Source organism: Terrapene carolina, unplaced genomic scaffold (assembly GCF_002925995.2).
Source record: "Terrapene carolina triunguis isolate 2854851 unplaced genomic scaffold, T_m_triunguis-2.0 Scaffold113, whole genome shotgun sequence".
In the NCBI taxonomy this organism is placed as follows: Eukaryota; Metazoa; Chordata; order Testudines; family Emydidae; genus Terrapene; species Terrapene triunguis.
Window position 1 is genome coordinate 7,337,414 of NW_020664464.1, and position 21,719 is coordinate 7,359,132.

The following is a 21,719-nucleotide window of genomic DNA, read 5'->3' on the forward strand; positions in this document are numbered from 1 at the left end:
TATAAGGTACAATCAAGTAGCCTATGGCATCATAATGCTAAAGATATTTCTATACCATAAATGTTGGGGATGGGAAGAAAGTTAAGCATTTTCTCAGCAGATGTTCAGTTAGGTGTTCTCCCTGTCTTGGTAAAATCTGCATTCTTGGCATTTCTGTCTTAGCACTGATTTTCTTTCCTTCTTTAAAAGAAGGATTGTGATTCCCTGACATGGTATAATGATTCAAAATAATTGTTTCCAAATTCAGTCTTGCCTCATTAATAACTAAATTAAAGAGTCAAGACTGAGTTTATGTTTCCATTGGGTGCACATATTGGGTTGGGGGGGGAGGGGAAGCAAAACCAAACCTTGTAATTTAGTGGACACTAAAAAAAATTAGATCTCTGTCGCTTGGGGGTGTGAAAATCCACACAGTTGAGCAACATAGTTAAACCGACTTAAGTCCCTTTGTAGGCAGCACTTGGTCGACAGAAGAATTCTTTCATTAACCTAGATATCACCTCTCGGGGAGAATCCCTCCCATCAGCCCAGGTAGTGTCTACAGTTGAAGCACTACAGCATCACAGTTGTGACACTGTAGTATTTTAAGTGTAGAGAAGCCTTAAGACTTGTTTCTTGATAGGCCACTTTTAAAATACAAACACACTACTACTTTAGTTACTTGAGAAAATTGAATTTAGAGCAGGACTGCAAGATATTGTGGGGGGGAGGAGGGGAATTATCTACCTAATGTAAAGGCAATTTTTAGTCAGTGTATATAAAAGTATATTTAGATTGGAGGAATAATGAGTTGCATTCAGAAACTTTAATGAGTAAAAATAAAATTCAGGTAGTGTTAACTTCTTTAATTAGATGTTGGAAGATCAATTGTGAGATGTGTGTTCGTGCACACACTCATTCACAGCCCCTTACTAATGGTTACTGAAATGTGTTATTGGGATTGTCTAATTACTCATGTCAAGCCGCTACATGTTAGTTTGGCTGAGCTAAGTATTTTACTTTTCAGCCATTGTAGCTGTCTGTACATGTTCAGCCATTGTACATGTCTGTTATTTTTTGAATTACACCAGTCAGTGTTCATTGTATTACTATTTTTCACTAAAGTCGATTGAGTGAAGTAGTAGATTTGCTAGATACTTAAATGAAAAGTTTTGATTGTAAAGGATAGGTGCACCTGTTAACTCCTTGGCACCACTGATTTCAGAGCTTTGCCTGAAGTCTGTTTGGGGGCTGGGGAGAATCCAGATCATGGCATGAAAGGATTAAGTGGATTATCATGGTAGAACTTGAAGGGATTTTTTTTTTAGATATGATTAAGCAGCAAGCTGGAAAATCAAAGATGCCTATCAGCTCACACCAGGAGGAGCTAAGGGACAGTTATAATTAGTCTATCCCACTGTCAGCAATAACGTAATTTTGCAAGATTTATATATGGGCAACATTAATAAAATCCAGTCATTTATATAAAGTGTACATTCTTAATTTAGAACTACAGATCTGTAAATTGGAAAGGTATTTTAGTACAGAGAATGTAGCATACAGACGTGAATACTTAGCTTGACATTAGTTGCTAATGGTTCTGTGAAATGTATCTTTTTGGATTGACAGTACTTTTCAAGACAGATTGAGTTGTAGACCTCCAAAAGAGCTCTCCACTGTTGCATGAGGTGATTGGCTAAAGGATTAGCAAACTGCTGAATTATTTTTCTCTCCTTGGCTGTGGTTGCCAGCTATCTCTGGGATGGTAGTGTGTGAAGCTTAAGAGGATGAGGTTAACCTCTTGAGGGTTTATTCTTATGAGTGTGTAGTTAATCCTTGGAAAGCCTATAAATAACTAGGCTGTATGTTTTGTTATAAAATAGAAATACAGACTAGAACAGAAATGAATGCAAAATTCTGTGCAAGGGAAGAGCTAAGCAGCTGTAGCATTACTTTAGATCCTTCTCAGCAGTGATCTGCATTTTGTGCCAAGTGATATTTGGGGGGCGGCGGTTTAAGAGCAATGACTTAATAGTTTTCTGTAAAAAGAAAGCTGAGTGCAAGATACTTATGCATCTTTTTGGTACCCTTCATAGTGTACTAGCCTATAAGAAGCAAGCTAAAACTTTGCTGTTCAGATATTTATAGTTTTTAAGTATGTACAAAAGTGCATACACAAACTTGCTGTTTTGCCTTAAATTACGTGGGATTTCTTACTGTGAACCAAGTAATCTGTTTCCTTTTAGTTATCACAGCTGAGGCAAGATTCATCATTTCGACATTTTATTACCTGATTTTTCCGCCCCCTCCCCCCCACTGAAGTTGTGAGCACCCATTTCTGGAAAATCATGCCACAAAGCTAATTGCAGTTCTCAAAATACAGGTTCTTGCAAGATGGCAACAATTATGTATACTCTCTGTGCTACAGCCCAAGCAATGAGGAACATAAATGCAACACTTTCAAATAATATTTAAAGGTGACCTTTAATAATTGTGTATGTGGTTTTTACGTATAAAGAAGACCTGAAAGGGGGCTTAAATATGCCTGTGTGTATTTGGAAATCATGATTTTGCTGGAGGATCTGAGAGATGTGTATGGTGCTTCTATGCAAGAGTTGACAGCATGGTCAGTATCCGAAACATTAGTCAGTGAAATTGAACAGTGTGTTTGGTTTTAAACCAATTAAAAATCCCTTCCCCTCTCCATTGCACAACTTTTATTTTGTCTTTTGTCTTGTCACCACTTCACTAGTTCTCTGTTGATCAGTCTTCCTCCTAGATAAAACTTTTATAAAGCAAGTAGGTATAGGGAGAATACTTTCAAGTCCCTCTACATCGATCTAAAAAAGCAAAAAAGGGTAAAATACTCATCTTTAGACTGGTGTGTAATTGAGCTAATCATCTCTGCATCTCAAAACAGTATTGACATGCTTGCATTGGTTATATTTTAGAGGTGTAATGACTGAACCTGCAAATAAATGTAGATGGAGATGGGCAGAATTACAAGGATTATGTGGTTGACTCAACAAAAATTTATTCTTTGCTTTTAGTTGCAGAATTTTGAGAGCAGTACACATGTGCTGACAGATTTATTCTAGTAATATTCATTAGACCTGTCAATTTCCAGAACAAATTGCACATATTGCATAGAAAAACATGCTTTAAGTGTGTTTAAAGGCTGCTCCTCTATCCCCAAAACCACTCCCAAAGTGGATTAGGTAACTGGTTTCAGATGCCCAGCCTGTAGGTTCAGTCCAGATGTAACAATCTAGTTCCATGATGGAGTAAGATACTACAGAATATACCCGCTTGATTAGTTTCTAGATCTTTATGGTTAGGAACGCTCTTTGAATGTCAACCAGTGTAGTATTGTCTTCAATGTTTGGGGACACCCTTGGCAAATGAGAGAAATGTTTTCCCAACTAGAGCCTGCACTCCACCGTGTGTACTTCCCTTTATGGTACTTCACCCTCTCCCCTTTGTACTGTTCTCCTTGGTCCAATAGTCCAGGCTCTATCCTTCCTGGGTTTTTTTGTTCCACCAATGCTGACCTCAGCCCCATTCTTCCTGCCACTTTAAAAAAAAAAAAAAAAAAAAAAAATCTTTCTCTCTCATGTGTGTTCCAACTTCCTTCATTTTATTTCCCTTTCTTTTCTACTATTGTAAGGTCTTTGAGCCAAAGACCATGTCTTATTTGTGCAAGTGTCTGTCACACCTGTAGTGCTATATAACTATATATACTATAAGTATTAAAAATTTAATTAAAATAATTACTCAATGAAAGCTTAACTGCTGATCATATTAAGCAGAAAAACCCATCCAGTGTGCTTATTCAGATTTGGATGAGTGACAAATACAGAGGGTGGGCCTGTTCAGCCCCACTGTTTCAAAAAGTGCACTGTTATACTCTGCACTGTGGAGCCCTACAGTAAGATCTTTCATCTTCCTGACATTGGGCCTGGGCTTGTCCTTTGCGAGCCAGAGGGGAGGGAGGAGAGAACCTAGGTGTTGCTGGATTTCTAGGCATTCTTCCCAGAGGTTTAGAAAGAGGAAGAGCTGCTGTACCTTCTCCTACTGACTGCTCAGGAAAGAGAGAAAAAGCAGTACAGTATTCCCAAGTTTCACCTCACTTAAACTACTTGCTTGCAAAATCGGACATAAAAATACAGAAGCGTCACAGCACACTATTACTGAAAAATTGCTGACTTTCTCATTTTTACCATAGAATTATAAAATATATAATGATTTCCAGTTTGAGAAACACTCATATAGTGTATAGAGCAGTATAAACAAGTCATTGTCCGTATGAAATTTTAGTTTGTACTGACTTCACTAGTGCTTTTCATGTAGCCTGTTGTAAAATTACGCAAATATATAGATGAGTTGCTGTACACACTGAAGACCTCTGCAAACCCCCAGAGGTATGTGTACCCCTGGTTGAGAACCACTTCCTTAAAGTAAAATGAAGAGTGTATTAAAATAAAATAAGGGGTTACAATAGTGTAATGCTAGTCTGTGTATGAAAAGAATAAGATCTAGAGATACCATAAGAGGGAGATACAAAAGCATTCAGGAGCAAGCAGAGCAGTCCATCTGATAAGAAGCCTAGGGAGGAAGCAGCAAATCATCTGCTCCCACCGGATGAGTCTTCATTAGACTTTATTTATTTATTTTTAAATCTGGATTTAACTGAGGTATTTGTTTGTAGAGGCTGGTGTGGACACCCCACACATGTTTGTTCTTTACCCAAGGGTGTTCATCCATGGGAACTGAAGGGAAGAACAAATGTTTGCCTCCTAGAACAAATGTGTGGGGAGTGTTCACACTAACCTCTGCCAGTTAATGTGAGATTAATGAACAAATTTGTAGACAATAGACTCAAGTTAAAGTCTACTGAAGATGACCAGAAGCATCTTTCTTGTGGCTTATGTTTTCATTGCCAAAACTCTTGTGTTTTACACAGATTGGTACCTTTGGTGTAAAATTCTAGTTAAGACCAGGCACAGGCAGACTTTACCTCAGTGTAGCTAGTCGAGGTCAACCTTGAATCTGGTCCACTCACCTTCACTAGGGACTTTTTACAACAAACACCCCCCCCCCCCCCCCCAGTGAACACACAGCCTCTTTGGGGCTTTGATGTAGGGGTAAGAGTGGGAATAGTTTGAGATTCTCTTGAAATGTGGGGTGGGGAAGATTGCAAAGAAGATAATGGAAGAAATCATGTGAACATAAGGAAAGATACGATTGACAAAGGAGGATGGAAAAGGAAGAGAAATGGCAGTAGTTTTGAATCTTCTGCTTCTTGGCCTTGGAGTAGTAAAGATTCCTATCACTTAGATGTTCTGTTGAGGGTCTCGTGTCCCTAACTTCGTAGATCAAGGCAGTGTGTGTGTGATGGGGGTCTTAATTCATTTATGTATGTGTGTGTGTGTATATGTATATATATATATATATATATATATATATGCCTCTGCAGAGTGAGTTTGACACCCTTGTTTCACACTGAGTTGAACTAGTTTTAGAATTGGAATTAATTTGGAGGGGTGAGCTGGGAGGGAGTTGCTTTTAGCTAGTGTTTCATTTTCCTACTTAACCTCCCCCATCCCAGACAAACAAGTTTGAGATAATTTAAGGACACTAACAAAGTGTTTTTTTTTTTTTTTTTTTTTTGAGATGAGCAGTTGAGTATTAGTTTAAATTATGGGTTGACTGAAGAACAAGGCAGGAGCTCTGAAACATTAGCTGATTTCATAGGGAAAATGTGAACAGTCGTAAGCCATTCTGCTAATACACCTCTACCTCGATATAACGCGACCCGATATAACACGAATTCGGATATAACGCAGTAAAGCAGTGCTCGGGGGGGGCGGGGCTGGGCTGTGCACTCCGGTGGATCAAAGCAAATTCGATATAACACGGTAAGATTTTTTGGCTCCTGAGGACAGCATTATATCGGGGTAGAGGTGTATAAGGTTAGTCTCCATACGAAAGGCGTTTGCTTTAAAACAAGGTAAACTTACTAATTTTCGTTTTTGGAATTTGACATCATTATGTTTTAACATCAGTCATCTCCACAGAAACAAATGGTGCCAAACAGGATTATGATTTTGTGGGAAGGCAAAATAAGTGGCAAGAGCAATAAAGATCCTGTTTTCATGCATTTGTCTATAAGAAAGCAGGAAAGAGAAATAAGATTTTACCCCTGAGACATTTAGGCTTTTAAATAATAGCTAAGTCCCATTATCACTCATGAGCTATATGTATGAAATTTGTAGGTTTAGATAGTTTTGCCAATACTACCCCTCTGTAGACTTAAATCTCTTAGCCCGGTCACATTTTGTGTAGTTTATAAATAGAACAGGTTTGTTGAAGACACTATTCCCTTGTTTTGAAGAGACATTCTTTTCCCCCACACAGGGCACTATAACTTGTTCACATAATGGAGATCTTTCAAATAACTTGTGCAGAGCTACAGATTTCATTCTCAGCTGTCTAGCTGTAGATACAGCAATGTGCACTTTCCTGTTTGTTTTCCTGTGGCATACTATAGCTTCAAATCCCAACAAATAAAATCTGAGCCTAGAAAGAAAGAGGAAGTAAAGGAACTGAAATAAGTACAGACAGTTCAAAACGGTGGATTGAGTTAAATCAAAGTTATTTTAAGTCACTAATTTTTAATCATGATTTAAATCAGCAAACAAGAAAACTTGATTTAAATTTTAATTAAAAAGCACAAATGCAAAAGAGTATTTTATAAACAAAGGTTGATTTGCATTGGTTGGTGATCATTAAAATACATTGATCTGCTATTAGATAACAGCCTTTACACTAAATTTATGCAGTTGTACAGCTTAACTTACATTTATTTAGATTCTTAATGTTTACATTTTTTTGTTATAGTAAAAAAGATGAATAATGCATGTCTTATTCACTAGATGAATTTTTATTTGTGATTTGTCAGTCTCTTCAGATGGGAATGCAATTAAATGAACAAAACTAGCATTTCAAATTTTATTAAATAAAGTTACCTTAAAGGTGCCTTGATTTTTTTGTTTTGTTTTGTTTTCAGAACATGTCTTGCATTTAGAACTAATGGATTTATTTAAAAAAGGAAGTATTATCTGTAGTTAATTGAACTGGTTTTCTGGTCCCTGTGTCCTTCAGGATTTTAAAACTAGTAGATCTCACCCTCACACTTAATTTTTATTTATAGATTGAAAGAGGACACCAAGATTTTCCACTTCTTCAACTTCCAGTTGCTTTCTTAACTTTGAATGAACTAGTCATTGAACTGAGCTAGTTGAATAAACTGAAATTAAGAAAATATTCTCTCTCCATTTTCAGGAAAGGCTACTGCTGTCAAAAACAGGTTTTGCACATCAGTGAACTCTTTGGTTCCAGGTGCTTAACCACTGACTTCCACCAGTTCAGTGGTTTGACTTCCTTTAAAACTTAGCAGCAAACATGTACTGCTTAATATTATTTTTGTATTTAAATTAAATGATTTTAATAAGGTTGGACCTTAACGTAAGTTGTCAATTTCAAAGCTAGTTGAAAAAAGATCTTAAAAAAAACAACAAATATTTAAATAAAAAATCAGGTTTAAGTAAGATTGAGGGGAGGGGGGAATTATTTTTAATCCATCCTAGTTCTAAAGGAATTAGATGAAAATTTAAGCAATGAAGGTAGCAGCTAACTTTTTTCACTTTTCACAAATGAACTCAGATAGGGAGAAACTAACCAACAATTGGGTTATTGTATTATTGAACATAGAAATCCAACTAATTTGACAGCTTCATGGACAAACACCCCAGCCTCATGGATACCGTGGTTAGATAGTTCAAAAAAAGAACACATGACAATGATTGGGGAAAATGTACTCTTCTCTGCTGACTGTCTCTCATTGGAATAACCCAGGATGAAAGTGTATGGTGTCCAAAAGATACATTTGAGGGACATTCAGCATCTGCTGTCATTGGAAAGCCTGGGATAATGGTCCTTAATGTGGGCCTTTTTACACACTTATACTAGTATTGGGCTTTGTTTTGGTATACACTTGACAAAGTTCTTTATGCTAATCAAGACTGTACTCCAGGGCACCACAGGACACTCTTTTCCCCCAGACTACCTTAAGCACTCTAGGTCTCTAGCTGAAACATTTTTCCTTTAAGTGTGGCTGTGAAAGTACAGATAAGGGGCAATAGTGCTTAGGCCCGCTGTATCTTATGAGGTGGCTACAACTTTCCTGGCTGCTAATATGCTTTTCAGTGAGCAACTAGATGGTTTGAGCATTGGCCTGCTAAACTCAGGGTTGTGAGTTCAATCCTTGAGGGGGCCATTTGGGGATTGAGTTGGGGATTGGTCCTGCTTTGAGCAGGGGGTTGGACTAGATGACCTCCTGAGGCCCCTTCCAACCCATCATATTCTATGATTCTAAGAGCGTGATTTCTTTTGGACTGTGCTTCCTAAAGGGTAAGCAGCTGTATACAGCTCCAGCTGGAGACCCAAAGTGGCCTTCAAGAATAGCCCCAAAATCAGTGGGTTTAACCTTGAGGTGACAGAAATGTATGTTATGTGACTAGCTATGTATCCTTGAAGAGTGGTGACCATTTTTGAGCTAGCTGGAGCTGAAAAGGTGTTCCTAGCCACTGCTGCTTTTATTACCGTTCAGGTATATTGAGTCCAAGAAAACCCTGAGATTGTCTTAGCTATCATGAGTTTCCAAAGCTGTGGGTTTTTTAAAATTAGGTGCTTACATTTAAACAAGGCAACACTAGTGCACATGGGGATGAAGAGGCAGTGAGGCTGAGTGTAGCAATAAACGTTTGCCTTCTGTCTTTCTGCCCCCTCAGAAAGCTGGACAGACTTTCTGTTTTGGCTGAATTTGGAAAAATCTCTTTCTAGCAAGAACAGTATTTCAAGGCTTTAAACAGTGTCTGTGCTTACCCAAGCATGCTTCAGGAAATCTCCCACCTTTTCAGTACCACTGGGACAGCTCCAGTGGTAGTAACAATGGAAATAGCGCTAATGCGGGAAGGGCATAAGTGCCTTTACCACTGTGTTGTATGGACATGCTTAGAGCTAGTAGCTGTGACATGGTGGTAGAAATAATAGTCTTTTCTGTGTTAGTACTAGAATCCTGCCACCATCAATGGAGCTGCCCTAGTAGTAGTGCAGAGTCAGAGACTTCCTGAAAAATGATTACATAGACAAGCAAGTAATCACAGGTGTTAGAACACTTTCAGAACCGCTCCCATCATTCTCCATAGGTAGCAGAATCCTGGAGGGCCAAAAGTCCTTTGGACTCCATGCTCACTAGGACTGATGTAAAGATGGAAGTGGGAAATAGGACTATAAAGGCGGGGGTGTTTTCACTCAGCTATCTATCTCAGTGCAGCTTTGAAGTATGGGAATGCACTTCTTCCTTCCCTTTTAATTTCAGCACCAATTGCTAACAGGAGGGTGTGCAGAAAAGTCTAGCTTTCTTAGTTATGACCCTGTTCATTCTGGGACCAGTTCAGTATGTGAGATGCAATGACATAGCCTTTTTTCGTAGCCTTTTGTATGGTAAGAGACATTAATGGCTGCTGGAAGAAACATATGTCTGAGACAGTTTACATTTTGCAATGTGTATTCTGTCCTTATGACCTGAGAGAGGTTGAGTTACAGGAATTAGGGTGGGAATTGGGGTAAATTTAGATAAAACTTGTATAACCACTCAAACTAAGCTCAGTTTGTTCTCTAGGAAAGTGCCATTACTTCCTCCAAACTCAGTGTAGGTGTGCCTGTTTTAATTTGCAATTTACAAACGTATTTACAAACAGTATGACTTTCTGCTCAGAGTGCATGTTGCACATCTTTGACCTTGCATTCTCTAATGGAAACACGCAGCAGCATGTACATAAAACACAAAAACCAAACACAGCATTACAATACAGATGCACTTCCTCCCCTAGGGAAACTATGTGAGAATGAATACCATGTAACAGATATTAGTTACATCACTTAATACGACACTGGAAGGTGGTCAGACACTATACTGATGAGGACAGTATAAGAACTTACATAGAATAAATATTTCATATGCTCATATACGTTCTTCATAGTTGTGTGTCCCCATCCCCCGATTTGATTAGATGTACTTATTATTGGGGGAAACCATCTGGATATAATATTTTTGCTCATAGTCCAGATTTCTAGGGTTGCAGTAGAGATGGCATAGAACTTCAACTAGCACAAAAGAAGGTGGCAGAAAGACTTGTGGCTGTGTAGGAGGGAGCTTTAGTTTTTGAGATTAAATCTGGCAATAGCACTAATTATCTCTCTCCTACTCATCTTGAGTTTCACCAGGGTAGTCTGACGTTACCACTCTGTACATAATAGGCATTGAGAATATGGGTCAGGCTTCTGCTTGGGTGGTGAAACTGTCTGCACTAGCTTTGCTGTTTGGTAGCTGTTGATCTGTGGCTTGGGAGATAGCCCTGCAAATTCTACTTGCACCAGGGCCTGACTGCAGGAGGACAAATCCCAGCTTAAAAGTCTGCATCTACCCCATGTCCAGACTGTTGAGCATACTTCACCTTTTGTGAGTCTGTAACCTGGTCTCAGCCCAATCAGGTAACCTCTGTGCCTGTTCATTTCTAAGACCCTGGCTGCTGGTTTTTCCCCTCCACACCCTCACTCTAGACTGCTGATCAAAGCAGGGACACAGAAGCTACATCTGCCCATAATGAGACTAGCAGGATCTGTAGTTTAGGACCTTTTTAGTGGTGGGCTGTGGATCACCCTATAGGAAGAACAGAGTATGTACTACCTATAACCATTTTCAGAGCTTGGTTCAAAATGCATGTTTTTGAAAAAGCCTACTTGCAATCCTAGGAACTACGAGGAGTGTGTAAAGGTATAGGAGTGGCATGTATAATCAACTGTACTGTCTTTATATAATGTGTGCATATGTGACAAGGTGGAGCTCTCCCGAGATGGTAGTCTTCCCACCCCCCCTCCCCACTTGCTCTATCTCAGCTCCTTGATGCAGCATAGATAAGGAACGTATACAGCATTAGTCACCTTAATATCTAGACACTACACATGATAAATAAGGGGCACAAGACATAGATCTTCTGGGGCTCAGCCACTTGCCTAGAAACTAAATATGCTTCAGTTACAAGTGACTGAGCCCCAGAAGGTGAAAGCAACGACTGCTTTTTCTGCATCTCCTGCCCTTTATTTTTTTTGTCCAATGGCAAGATATTAAGGTGATTGATGCTTTGTACATACCTTATATCAAATTGCATAGAGGAGCTGAGGAAGAACAAGTGAGGAGAGACTACTGCTGGGGAGATCTCCACCTTGTTATGTATGCACAAGTGAGAGAGACTACTAGTTTGGGAGCTCTTCCCTTAGTACTGCAGTACTTGCGGAGGGGTGGAACTGCTGCTTCTGCCTCTGCTTGGCAGGGAGGCAGAACAAAGAACTTACTAGAAAATGGCATGGAATACCTCAATTTTTTTACATTGTCAGGACCTGGGAAAAGAGGGGAGTGATGGAAGAAGCCAGGAGGTGGGTGTAGGGGGGAAGAGTGTTGTAGAGGAATGTGGGATCTGGACAGGAAGAGGATGACTGATAGCTTAGGGCTTGTCTAAGTGAACAGCAAGATGGGGCGTAAATCTGCCCCCACTAGTGTGCTGTGCAGTAAGGGCTAGTCTACACTGGCAATGTTAAAGCGCTGCTGGGGCAGTGCTGCCACGGCAGCACTTTAACATGCCTTGTATGCTCGTGCCGCAGTTATAAAAAAAAAAAAAACCCACCTCAATGAGGGGTGTAGCTCCCAGCGCTGGGGCACTGTTTACACTGGCGCTTTACAGCACTGCAACTTGCTGCGCTCAGGGGGGTGTTTTTTCACACCCCGGAGCGAGAAAGTTTCAGCTCTGTTAATTGCCAGTGTAGACAAGCCCTAAGTGTTCGCTTAGACAAATCCTTAGAAACCTAATGTAATAACTGTGTAGAGAGGCGAATGGGATACTGGCAAAGATTGCTCGCCTTGGGAGCCCTGGATTAAATTCCCTACTCCACTACAGACTTCCTGTGTGACCGTGGGCAAGTCACTTTAGGACCAGATCCTCAAAGTTACTTGGCTGTTCCTCCACTCAACACCTAACCGATAGGTGCCCTATGCCCCAAGCTGTGTGCCCACACTCCCTATACAGTGCATGAGGAGAGAGAGAGATGCCTAAGAAAGAAATCTTCAGAAGTCAGCTGATGGGAAGCCACCTAAGTTAGTCAGCAGTGAAATGCTGGGGAAGGGGGTGGGGAGAGGCTTATGTGCCTGGCTCACAGGCTGGAGATAAATGCTTCCCTGTGCTTGGGATCAGTCATGAACCCTGTCCAGCAGTTAGGTGCCTGACCCAGGTCAACTGTTTAGGTAGCCCATGAGCTAGCAGCCAAAACCATTTGCACAAAACAGACACATTTAACAGTTTTTACAATAAGAGAGTCCCCACAATAGCTAGTAGGCCAGGGATTAGGACATTCACTGCACATGTGGGAAACCCAGGCCTGATTTGGAGCAGGGACTTGAACCCTGGTCTCCCACATCCTGGGTGAGTGCCCTAATCCCCAGGAGAGAGAGGGAAGACACACATGCATACATCCTAGCTTGTCCCCATGTGTCTTGTGCTGGCTGTGCTGTACTGGCCCCCTTCTGCTATCAATGGCCTGCATCTGGCCTTACTTCTGCGGGGTCTGACGGTTCCTGTCCATACTCAGAGCATGCCTTCAGTACTGGGTTGTGCTAAAGAGAGAAGTGCTTCCCCTGCAAAGCTTCAGGGCCTCTGTAGCTTTGACTTGAGGTATTGCTCCAAATAGCTTGTTAGCTGTGGGATTGTGTCAGGGCTTAGGTGGCTTTGCAAATGCCAACTGGTGCCTACAGCATTAGGTGGCAGCTCAGTGGTGGCTTTGAAAATGTCAGTGTCTAAGGATCTTTATCAATCTTGGCCCAGGTCTTGCCTTACCTCAGCTTCCTGTCTATAAAATAGGGGTAACAGTACTTCCCTATCTCACGGTGTAGTAAGGATAAATACATTAGAGTGTGAGGTACGACTGGTGGGAGCCAAATAAGTACGTAAGATATAGACATAGGAACTCCAGGCTAGATCAGTCTGTATGGGTAAGTACAATCATATGCTAATGGGACACATCTCTGCAGACTTATAAAGAAGTTTGACGTGCTAACCATAAGAGAAATATTAGTGGTTTGAATCATTAGAACCTCTGTGTTTAATAGATATGAATAATCTAGACTTAAATAGCACTTTTCAAAGCAAAGGATTCTAAATCTTATTACAAACGTGGAGTCTTGCTCTGCAACCCTTAGTAATGTGGCCCAGTGAAGTTACTCTGGTAAATTTGGTGGAATGTGGCCCTTGATTGGTTGATTTTATTTATATATAAAATCATCTCCTCCACAGAAATGCAATTGCCTCAGAATTTGAAACATAGCCTCTGTTTTGGTAGCATACAACGTACTACACAGCAGTTGAAGAATGCAAGAACATTGGAAATGTAAAACTACAGGAGAATTTAAGTAGGCCATGGGTATTTAGACACTTAAGAAATCACACTATATAGATCAGGGATCGGCAATCTTTGGCACACAGCTTGCTGGGGTAAGCACCCTGGCGGGCCGGGCCCGTTTGTTTATCTGCCGCATCCGCAGGTTCGGTCGATTGCGGCTCCCACTGGCCGCGGTTCGCCGTCCCAGGCCAATGGGGGCTGCGGGAAGCGGTGCGGGCCGAGGGATAGGCTGGCTGCCGCTTCCCGCAGCCCCCATTGGCCTGGGACGGCGAACCGCGGCCAGTGGGAGCCGCGATCGGCCGAACCTGCGGATGCGGCAGGTAAACAAACGGCCCCGGCCTGCCAGGGTGCTTTCCCAGGCGAGCTGCGTGCCAAAGGTTGCCGATCCCTGATATAGATGTATAAAAAGCTTACAATTTAAATAGAGTAGATGAGGAGTTAAAGAAAGGAAGAAGTATCACCATTTTGCAGATGGGGAACTAATGCACAGAGATTAAGCTTGGCCAGTATATCTCAGGAAACCCCTGACAGAGCTAGGGATTGGACCTAGATTTACTTGGTCGCAGTCCCATGCTTTAAACAAAACTATCTTTCTTAATGACTAGAGTTGAACTTTGACAACACCCTTATTCCAAACCAGAGGACCAGTGAAATATTGCCCTCTAATAGGATAACTGAGTTTTTTAATACTTGGTCTTTTGGGCTGTTTTTGATGGTGAGGGGAAATTGGGACAGAAGTTTTGAGGAAATAAAATGCTGTTTGAATCAGCTTTCAAATGATAAACTGAATTGTTCTTTTGTCAATATTAAATGGATTTTGGGAGGCGGGGAGAGGTGGTTGTAACAAAGCAGTTCTGGTTCAATTAGAGATTATTTTTAAATCAATACTGTGGTTAATTACCACAATACAATTGCTTGTGCATGCATCATTGCAATCTCTTCTCCCCGCCCCCCCCCCCCCCCCCCCCCCGAAACCGGACACAGCTCTTGCTCTGCAAGTAATGATAGTAATTGGTGGTAAGACAGACCTGTTACTCATCCTTTTGAGCACATTTCTTATGGCAGGTGTCTAGATTTTAATTAAGTGCTAATGAGCATGCCTAGCAGACCGTGATACTCGATCAACTTTTTCAGTTTTATGGCTCACTATTGCTGAGCTCTTAAAAAGAGACAGAGAAGGCATTAGTATCTCTGAAGTGACAGGAAGGTGATTATATGCATAATATAATTGTTGCCATCATCTAAAGCGGTGAATGCCTACTTTGTAAATATGTCCTCTGATTGTTGCTGTTATCCATTCTCCTGCTCCCTCTTTTCATTTTCCCCATTGCAGACAGCATAGGCTCTCTGTTTGGAGTGGGTGCTGGGGAAGAGCACTAAGATATCTTAGGCTTTGTCTACGCTGGCACTTTGTCGGCAAAATTTTTGTCGTTCAGGGGTGTTTAAAAAAAAAAAAACATGCCCTGAATGATAAAAGTTTTACCGATGAAAAGCGCCTGTGTGAACAGCGCTTTGTCAGCAGAAGCGCTCTCTCCTGCCGACAAACAGCAGCTATGCGGCACGGCTGTAGCGGCACGGCTGTAGCGGCACAGATGTCTCTAAAAGATGCATAGTGTAGCCATACCCTTAGTAACTGAGTTTTTTCTAATGGACACAGAACATGAGCTCTTTGGGGCTGGGATTGTCTTCATCTGTGTTTCATATAGCACTCTCAGTGCTATGCATGGCTGGAATATAAATAAAGTTTTTAATTGAAGCTAGATTCAAATCAGACACACTCAAGTGCAACAGCTCCAGTGGTGCAAGAGACCAAATTTAGTCCCTTTATTTTATAGCAATTATCAATTTCTAATCATTCTGCAGATAGTTAGTTATATAACGGAGAGTCCTTACAAATAAGCCAAGGTCTGTCCCTCTCCTAGTTGCTGACACAACACTGACCAAGATCAGTTCTGTAAAGGATCATGTAGGATTCTTCTGCAGTTGTACTGGAGAAAGTGTTTTCCCCATTGCTGCTGCTTTGAAGGTTTGGTGAAAGCACTTCAGAGTGTACAGCAGGTGAAATGAGTGATTGTGGTCTAAGGAGGAATACCCTACTCTTGATTTTTCCCAATAAAATGCATGCCTGGCACCTTTATGAATGGATGCAGGAACAGATGGCTGATAACAAACAAATTCAGTTTTGATAATATTGATATACTCTGAAATGCTTTCACCAAACCTTTACAGCTACTGAACTTAGCTAAAAGGGGAGTGCGGTATAATAGCTGCCCGGTGGGGTGGTGGGGGAGAAGGCTAGGTTTAACCCAAGCACTTTAGGTGGTGTACACTAGAGAATGCAGGTTTCTACAACAACAGACTGGAATGCTCATAACATTCCATAAACATTCCAAGTATTGCTACAGCTTCAGTAGCTCTGTGTAAGTCCAATAACAGCTTTGTTAATGTCAGTTCTGTCTGAACTCTTGGAGTACTGCTGTGGCCTGGAAGCTGCACCATTTCAGTCAAGAAGTGTTCCTGGTGTAGTTTCACAATGCTGTGCCCAGTGTTAGGTCTGATCACTCGGAGGATTGGATCAGTCTGCTTGTTAAGGTTACCCACCTACTGTCTGTGTGTGGGCTCAAGGGCAGCTGAGAAGATACTTGGCTGGTCTTGGCTCTGCTCCCTTTCCCCTCACTTGACACACCAACCCCAGGACATTAAAGAAAGAAAGAAAGAAGCAGCTACTTTAAACCACAATTTTAATGTAACCTTCCCCCCCCCCCTCCACTTCATGTGTACAAGCCCAAAGACTGTGGGTAGGGGCTAGTGATCCTCTGCAGTCTGTATGGATTGTGTGGAGATGTAGTAAGGCATAACTTTTTTCCCTTTCCACCATGTGCAATCCTTGTGCAAGACGTTCTTTTTGAAACAATAATTGGACCAAATAATGATATGAATAGGTGCAAATATGTATCTTATGCTAACATTAGATATGTAATATTGCATAGCTCTGAGAAATGTAACATATGCTTTACATGTGAACACAAAAATAAATATAAAACAAGAAAAAAGAAATGTATTAAAGTTGCAAAGTCAAGCACTCCAAAGTTACTACAGTAGTCTGTGCGACGTTAATTTGGTGTCCTTGTACGTGTGCATTATGATGCAATCTTTAATTACATGATCGCATGCTGGTTTTTTCCACAGGCCTCTTCCCTCAGAGTGCACAGAAATAATTGATCACTTAATGAGCTATTCTGTATTTTGTTTTGTTGTCATTGATCATGCCCCATTTAGTGCATGCTATTCCAACCCTGCTCTGAAGACAGGATTATTAAATTTACTCTTGGGCTTTTCTGTGACGTTCATTGCCGTACTATTCAAGTGCATCACAAACATTAAATTTATTTTCACAACATCCCAAGGAGGCTGTTTTAGGTGGGGAACTGAGGCACAGAGACATTAAGGTCAAACGTGTCTACTAATTATGGGTGCCCAATTTGGGATGCATAGGATCTGAATTTTCAGAGTATTCAGCATTATATGGCACTTTATATGTGCAAAGCATAGTTCCTATTAACTTCAGTTGCAGTTGAGTCCTTTGCACTGTTGTAAATCAGACTCCATGGTCTCAAGTTAGACATATAACGAGGAATACACAATTAGTGAACACCTGTTAAAAGTTTGGTTTAAGTGACTTGACTAGCATCACATAAGAACTCTGTGGCAGGGGCAGGAATGGAATTTAGTTCTCCAGTGTGGCATTCACCTGCCTTAACCATGAGGCTATCCTTTGTCTTCCTGTAATCCCCTGTCTCATTCAAACTTCTGCACCAGATGAGGCAACGGTCCAGCCCTGCTTCACTGCTAGAGCAGGTCCATCCTGTGCACTGAATGAAGCATGGGTCCTCTGGGGAAAAAAGAGTATGTGATCGTGTAATTAAAGACTCTCTCATAATGCATACATGCAGGGAGGGCTGAATTGCATAGGAATCCTTAATTTTGGCATTTCTAACTTTTGAGTGCTTGACTTTGCAAACGTAATGTTCTGTTATTGTAGTGGTGTGTGTGTAGTTGGATTTTTAAAAAAGCAAACTAACCCCCCGCCCCACCACCCCCACCCCACAATTCCATCCTGTGACGTCATAGTGAGACATATATGGTTCAACAACAGTGTTGAAACATTAGATCCTCTGCCACTTGAGCTTATGGAGTAACTAATAGCACTAGTAGGTTGTCATCTTCTATGTGGCCCAGCACATTCCAGAGGGGAATGAAACACTTTGTCAGTGAGATTTCACAGATGTTTGCAGACTGCAGAGGAACAGGGAGATACAGGAATCTTGGGTTACATTCCAGGTACTGGAGAGAATTGTCTGTAGTGGTCAGATATTTCTGTCAAGCCTGACTCCCTTCTGTTCCTCCAGCCTTTCTCAGTTCCAGTCCTGTCTCTCCCCTCCTCTCTGCCTCCTCCTCCCAGACTCTCTGTCCCCATAGCTTCTTGTCCCAGTCCCAGTTTGCTAGCCAGTACCAGTCTCCACACACTGAGCCCAGACCCACACTCCTTGACTAGTCAGTCCTAGTCTATCCCTCTCCCAGTCCTATTTCTTTCCCTCACCCAATGGCTCCTTGTCCCATTCTGCACCCTCTGCAATGACCCCCTGCCCCACAGTCTGGTTGCTGTTTCCTCTGCACTCAGATCAAGCTACTCTCTTTTCCACACTGCCTTGGTGCTAGTACAGGGTCAACTGAGAGCACAGGAGAGACAAGTCTCCCCGCTCTTAGTTCTTGTGCCCAGGGCCACAGCTGGTCGCAACAGTCAGCAGCAGCAATTGCAGGAAAATCCCTGCATCCCTGGAATGGCAAGTGAAATCCTTGTGGAAATTAGCTGCCAAGTTCTAACAACTGCACATTTAGAAACTTTGATGGATTTACACAGGGGCAGCAAAAGGCACATCCCTCACCCAAAGGAAACCCCCTGCCAAATTTCAAATCTCAACTTCAAAACAGGAGTTCTCAGTGAACTAATTGAAGGAATTTTTTAACTTGGGCAAAACAACTTATTTCCCCTAATCTTGTTCTTGGAAATGGCAGAACCATTTTTTGCAGAAACTTGCCCAAAAAATTTCAGCTTGAGGCATGCCCCCAGCATGGGAGATTTCATCTTGAATGGTAAAAGTTTGGTAAAATTATAAGCAACTTAAAACAGAGCCTTATAATAGGAAGTGTTAGGCAACCTTAAATAAAGAAGTGGTATACACCTGATCTAGGAAGCTGCACCTGAAATTGAGAGAGGTGTCATAATCCATAAGCACCACAATGCTTGTAGGGAGTGCTGTATTTGAATACATGCACTGGTTGATGCTAGCTAGGTTTTTTAGTGTAGACACTGAAATATTTTAGGAACACAGGTTTTATAAAAGCTCAGTTTAAGCATGAAATAATGCAGTCTTGTAGGCTGTCTTTTTGGTAGACATTTTTTCTTAAAAGTGGCCCATTTCAGTGATGGTGGGAGTGCTGTTGTAGACTGGGCTAATGTGTTTTTAACTACTTTTGTTTAGCTTTACTCAGATCAGGAGTAGGTGACACAAAGTGTGGTGGGGTGGAGTGGAGAGGAAGATAGGGTAAAAATAGGATTGATTACGAATAGTTAACCAACATTTTTCTTCTCTTTTCTTCCTCAACTATGTGCTTCGCATACTTCCTCCTGTGAATAACAATACCATCCATAACAACAGCAGCAGCAGTTGCAGGCTCAGCATCTTTCCCATGGCCATGGACCTCCAGTGCCTCTTACACCACACCCATCAGGACTTCAGCCTCCTGGAATTCCTCCACTTGGAAGCAGTGCTGGCCTTCTTGCCCTCTCTAGTGCTTTGGGTGGGCAGTCTCACTTGGCAATAAAAGATGACAAGAAGCATCATGATGCAGAACACCACAGAGGTGAGAGGCATGGCAAGCCTGATTAGGACGTTGTCAAATTCGCACATTGCTGCAAATTGTGTGCATCTCTAAAGAAATCGAATTATATAGAATGAAAACGAGAACAAACTGTTGTAAAAAAAAAAAAAAAGTGTGTCTGCATTTCTACCACTGAAGCAAAATTAAGCTTGGAAGTTTTCAGTATTTGAAATAGGCGATCCATTAGGTGTCTCCTGCTTTATAGATTGCAGGGCATTTTGACATCCTGGGGAATGCTTAGTGTAACACCAGTGCCTGCACAATATTGTGGATAATTGTTAAACTGCATAATTGGGTAAATTTTTTCAAAGAAACTAATGTTGTTAAATTGGTGGGGAGAAGGGAAGAGGGGAATGAGAAGTTAAATTTTGAAGTGAATGTGTTAAATGAAAGGTTTAGATAACTGTATCTGTTACTTTAGTTTCATAGGCTTAAGTTCTAGTACACATTTAAATATTGGGCAAAATTGCACTTGACTAATTTTTGAAAAAGATAATTTATTCTGTCATGAAATAAAAACTAGGCTTTGTGTATGTTTAAACTGTAAATCTATCATGTTTACAAAATACTGTAATTTTCAGGAAATCACTGTATTAGGAATGTGCAATGACTTATATAAATAAAAGCCATTTTAAAACTGTTCGGGGCTTGTGTTCTAATTTTTCCCCCCTTTTTTTATTTCTGTTCTTGCCTCTGTGTCTGAACGGGCATGTCTGTGCATTTCTTGGTTACTACGGGAGCAGACAGAGAGCCGGGCACAGTAAGTACCAATACTTCTGTTAACATTTAAAATGTTTCTGCTTCAAGAATACTAGATAAACAAAAATTACTCGCACCTGTTTTTTCTCTGTAGGTTTCCTTGTTCTCCCTCCTGTGTAGTCATAGTTGTATATGATAGGCATATATGTACCCTGTTCAGTACATTGTTTAAGTTGGAAAAATTAAAAGAAACTGTTTAATTACAAAATTTCTATGGTCATGATAAAATCATGGCAATGGCGGAGATTTGAACTTTAATCAGACTTGATTTGTTTGCCTTCTGGAGCTACTTTTTTTTTTTAAGTCATGTTTATTGCTGCTCACATTTTGAGTGGCAGTTAAGGAGTTTTTAAAAAAAAAAAAAATCTGCAGAAGTTTAAGTTGCAGAACAGGTGAGAAATCAAAATCCACACATTACTGCTGTTTTCAGACTCTTGGGCATTGTAATTTCTCTAACTGAATCTCTCTACCCATACAAATGTCTTCATTACTTGATTTATGCATCAGCTGCAATTTCCCTTGAATAATTTCCTTTCAGGCATAAACTGTAATAAAAATTTCATTATAAAATAAGGATCTGGCTTAGCCCCCCACCCTTCTGTCCCCATCCCAAGAAAAGTCCACCAAAGGGTGCTACTTTGTTTTTTCTTCACATTTTTGTGTCTGAGTAATGATGTCAAATTCAGGTGTCAGCAGGTATTTATTTTGATTTATAAAATGAAACTATTCACTAATGCCATGGGTGAATTTAGTCCTTTATGCAGCAAAATAAGTTGTGATTATTCTCTCTCACTCTCAATTAGACTGCAGTGCAAGATGCAGTTTCACTAGGGTTATTTATTGTCTGATAGCCTTAAGACACTTACCTGTTTTTGTTTATATTGCTTGTAAATGTCGGTTGTTTGAATGGCAGGGCTTGGAAATATTTTAATTAAAAATTTCCTGCATGCTTTTTATATGATAAACTGATCTTTTTCTCTTGCTTCCAAGTTGGAATTAACCGTTCTTATTTATTTCCTTGCTCATTGCAGTGGCATCATTAATGTCAGTACAGCTGTGGAAATGGTTAAAGGGTAGAATTCTCAAAAGCACTGAAGGGATTGAGGAGTACAAGTCCCATTATATAACAATGGGATTTGTGTTCCTAAATCTATTTGGTGCTCTTGAGAATCCCACCTTTAGTTAAGTATTTTCTCAGAGTCAAAAGATGGATCTCACCACACTTTTTTCTTGGTCCTGTGTAAAATACTTTGCTAAAAATATTCTGCAAATAATTTAAAGAAAAATGTGACAATTTGAGAAATATGCAGTATGCTTAAACAGCAAATATGCAAAGGACACTTGAGATGTGTTGACTTTAAAGTTTTAGGTGCCCAGAATGACAAAGCAGTGTTATAGAATGCAGACTCTGTGCAACCCTTCATTATGCACAACAAAGAAAGTTAGATACAGTATAAATGTGATCT

At 40.6% G+C, this 21,719-nt stretch overlaps 1 protein-coding gene across 2 annotated transcripts in view; it reads left to right on the top strand.

Moving 5' to 3' along the window:
• The window catches only part of TLE1 (TLE family member 1, transcriptional corepressor), a 111,905-nt gene that overhangs the window by 25,326 nt on the left and 64,860 nt on the right, over positions 1-21,719 (top strand). For both annotated transcript variants that reach the window (XM_024193152.1, XM_024193154.1), the window contains exons 7-8: positions 19,272-19,476; positions 20,238-20,254. In XM_024193152.1, coding sequence (XP_024048920.1) covers positions 19,272-19,476; positions 20,238-20,254 — 222 coding nt within the window. The remainder of the gene's footprint in view (positions 1-19,271; positions 19,477-20,237; positions 20,255-21,719) is intronic.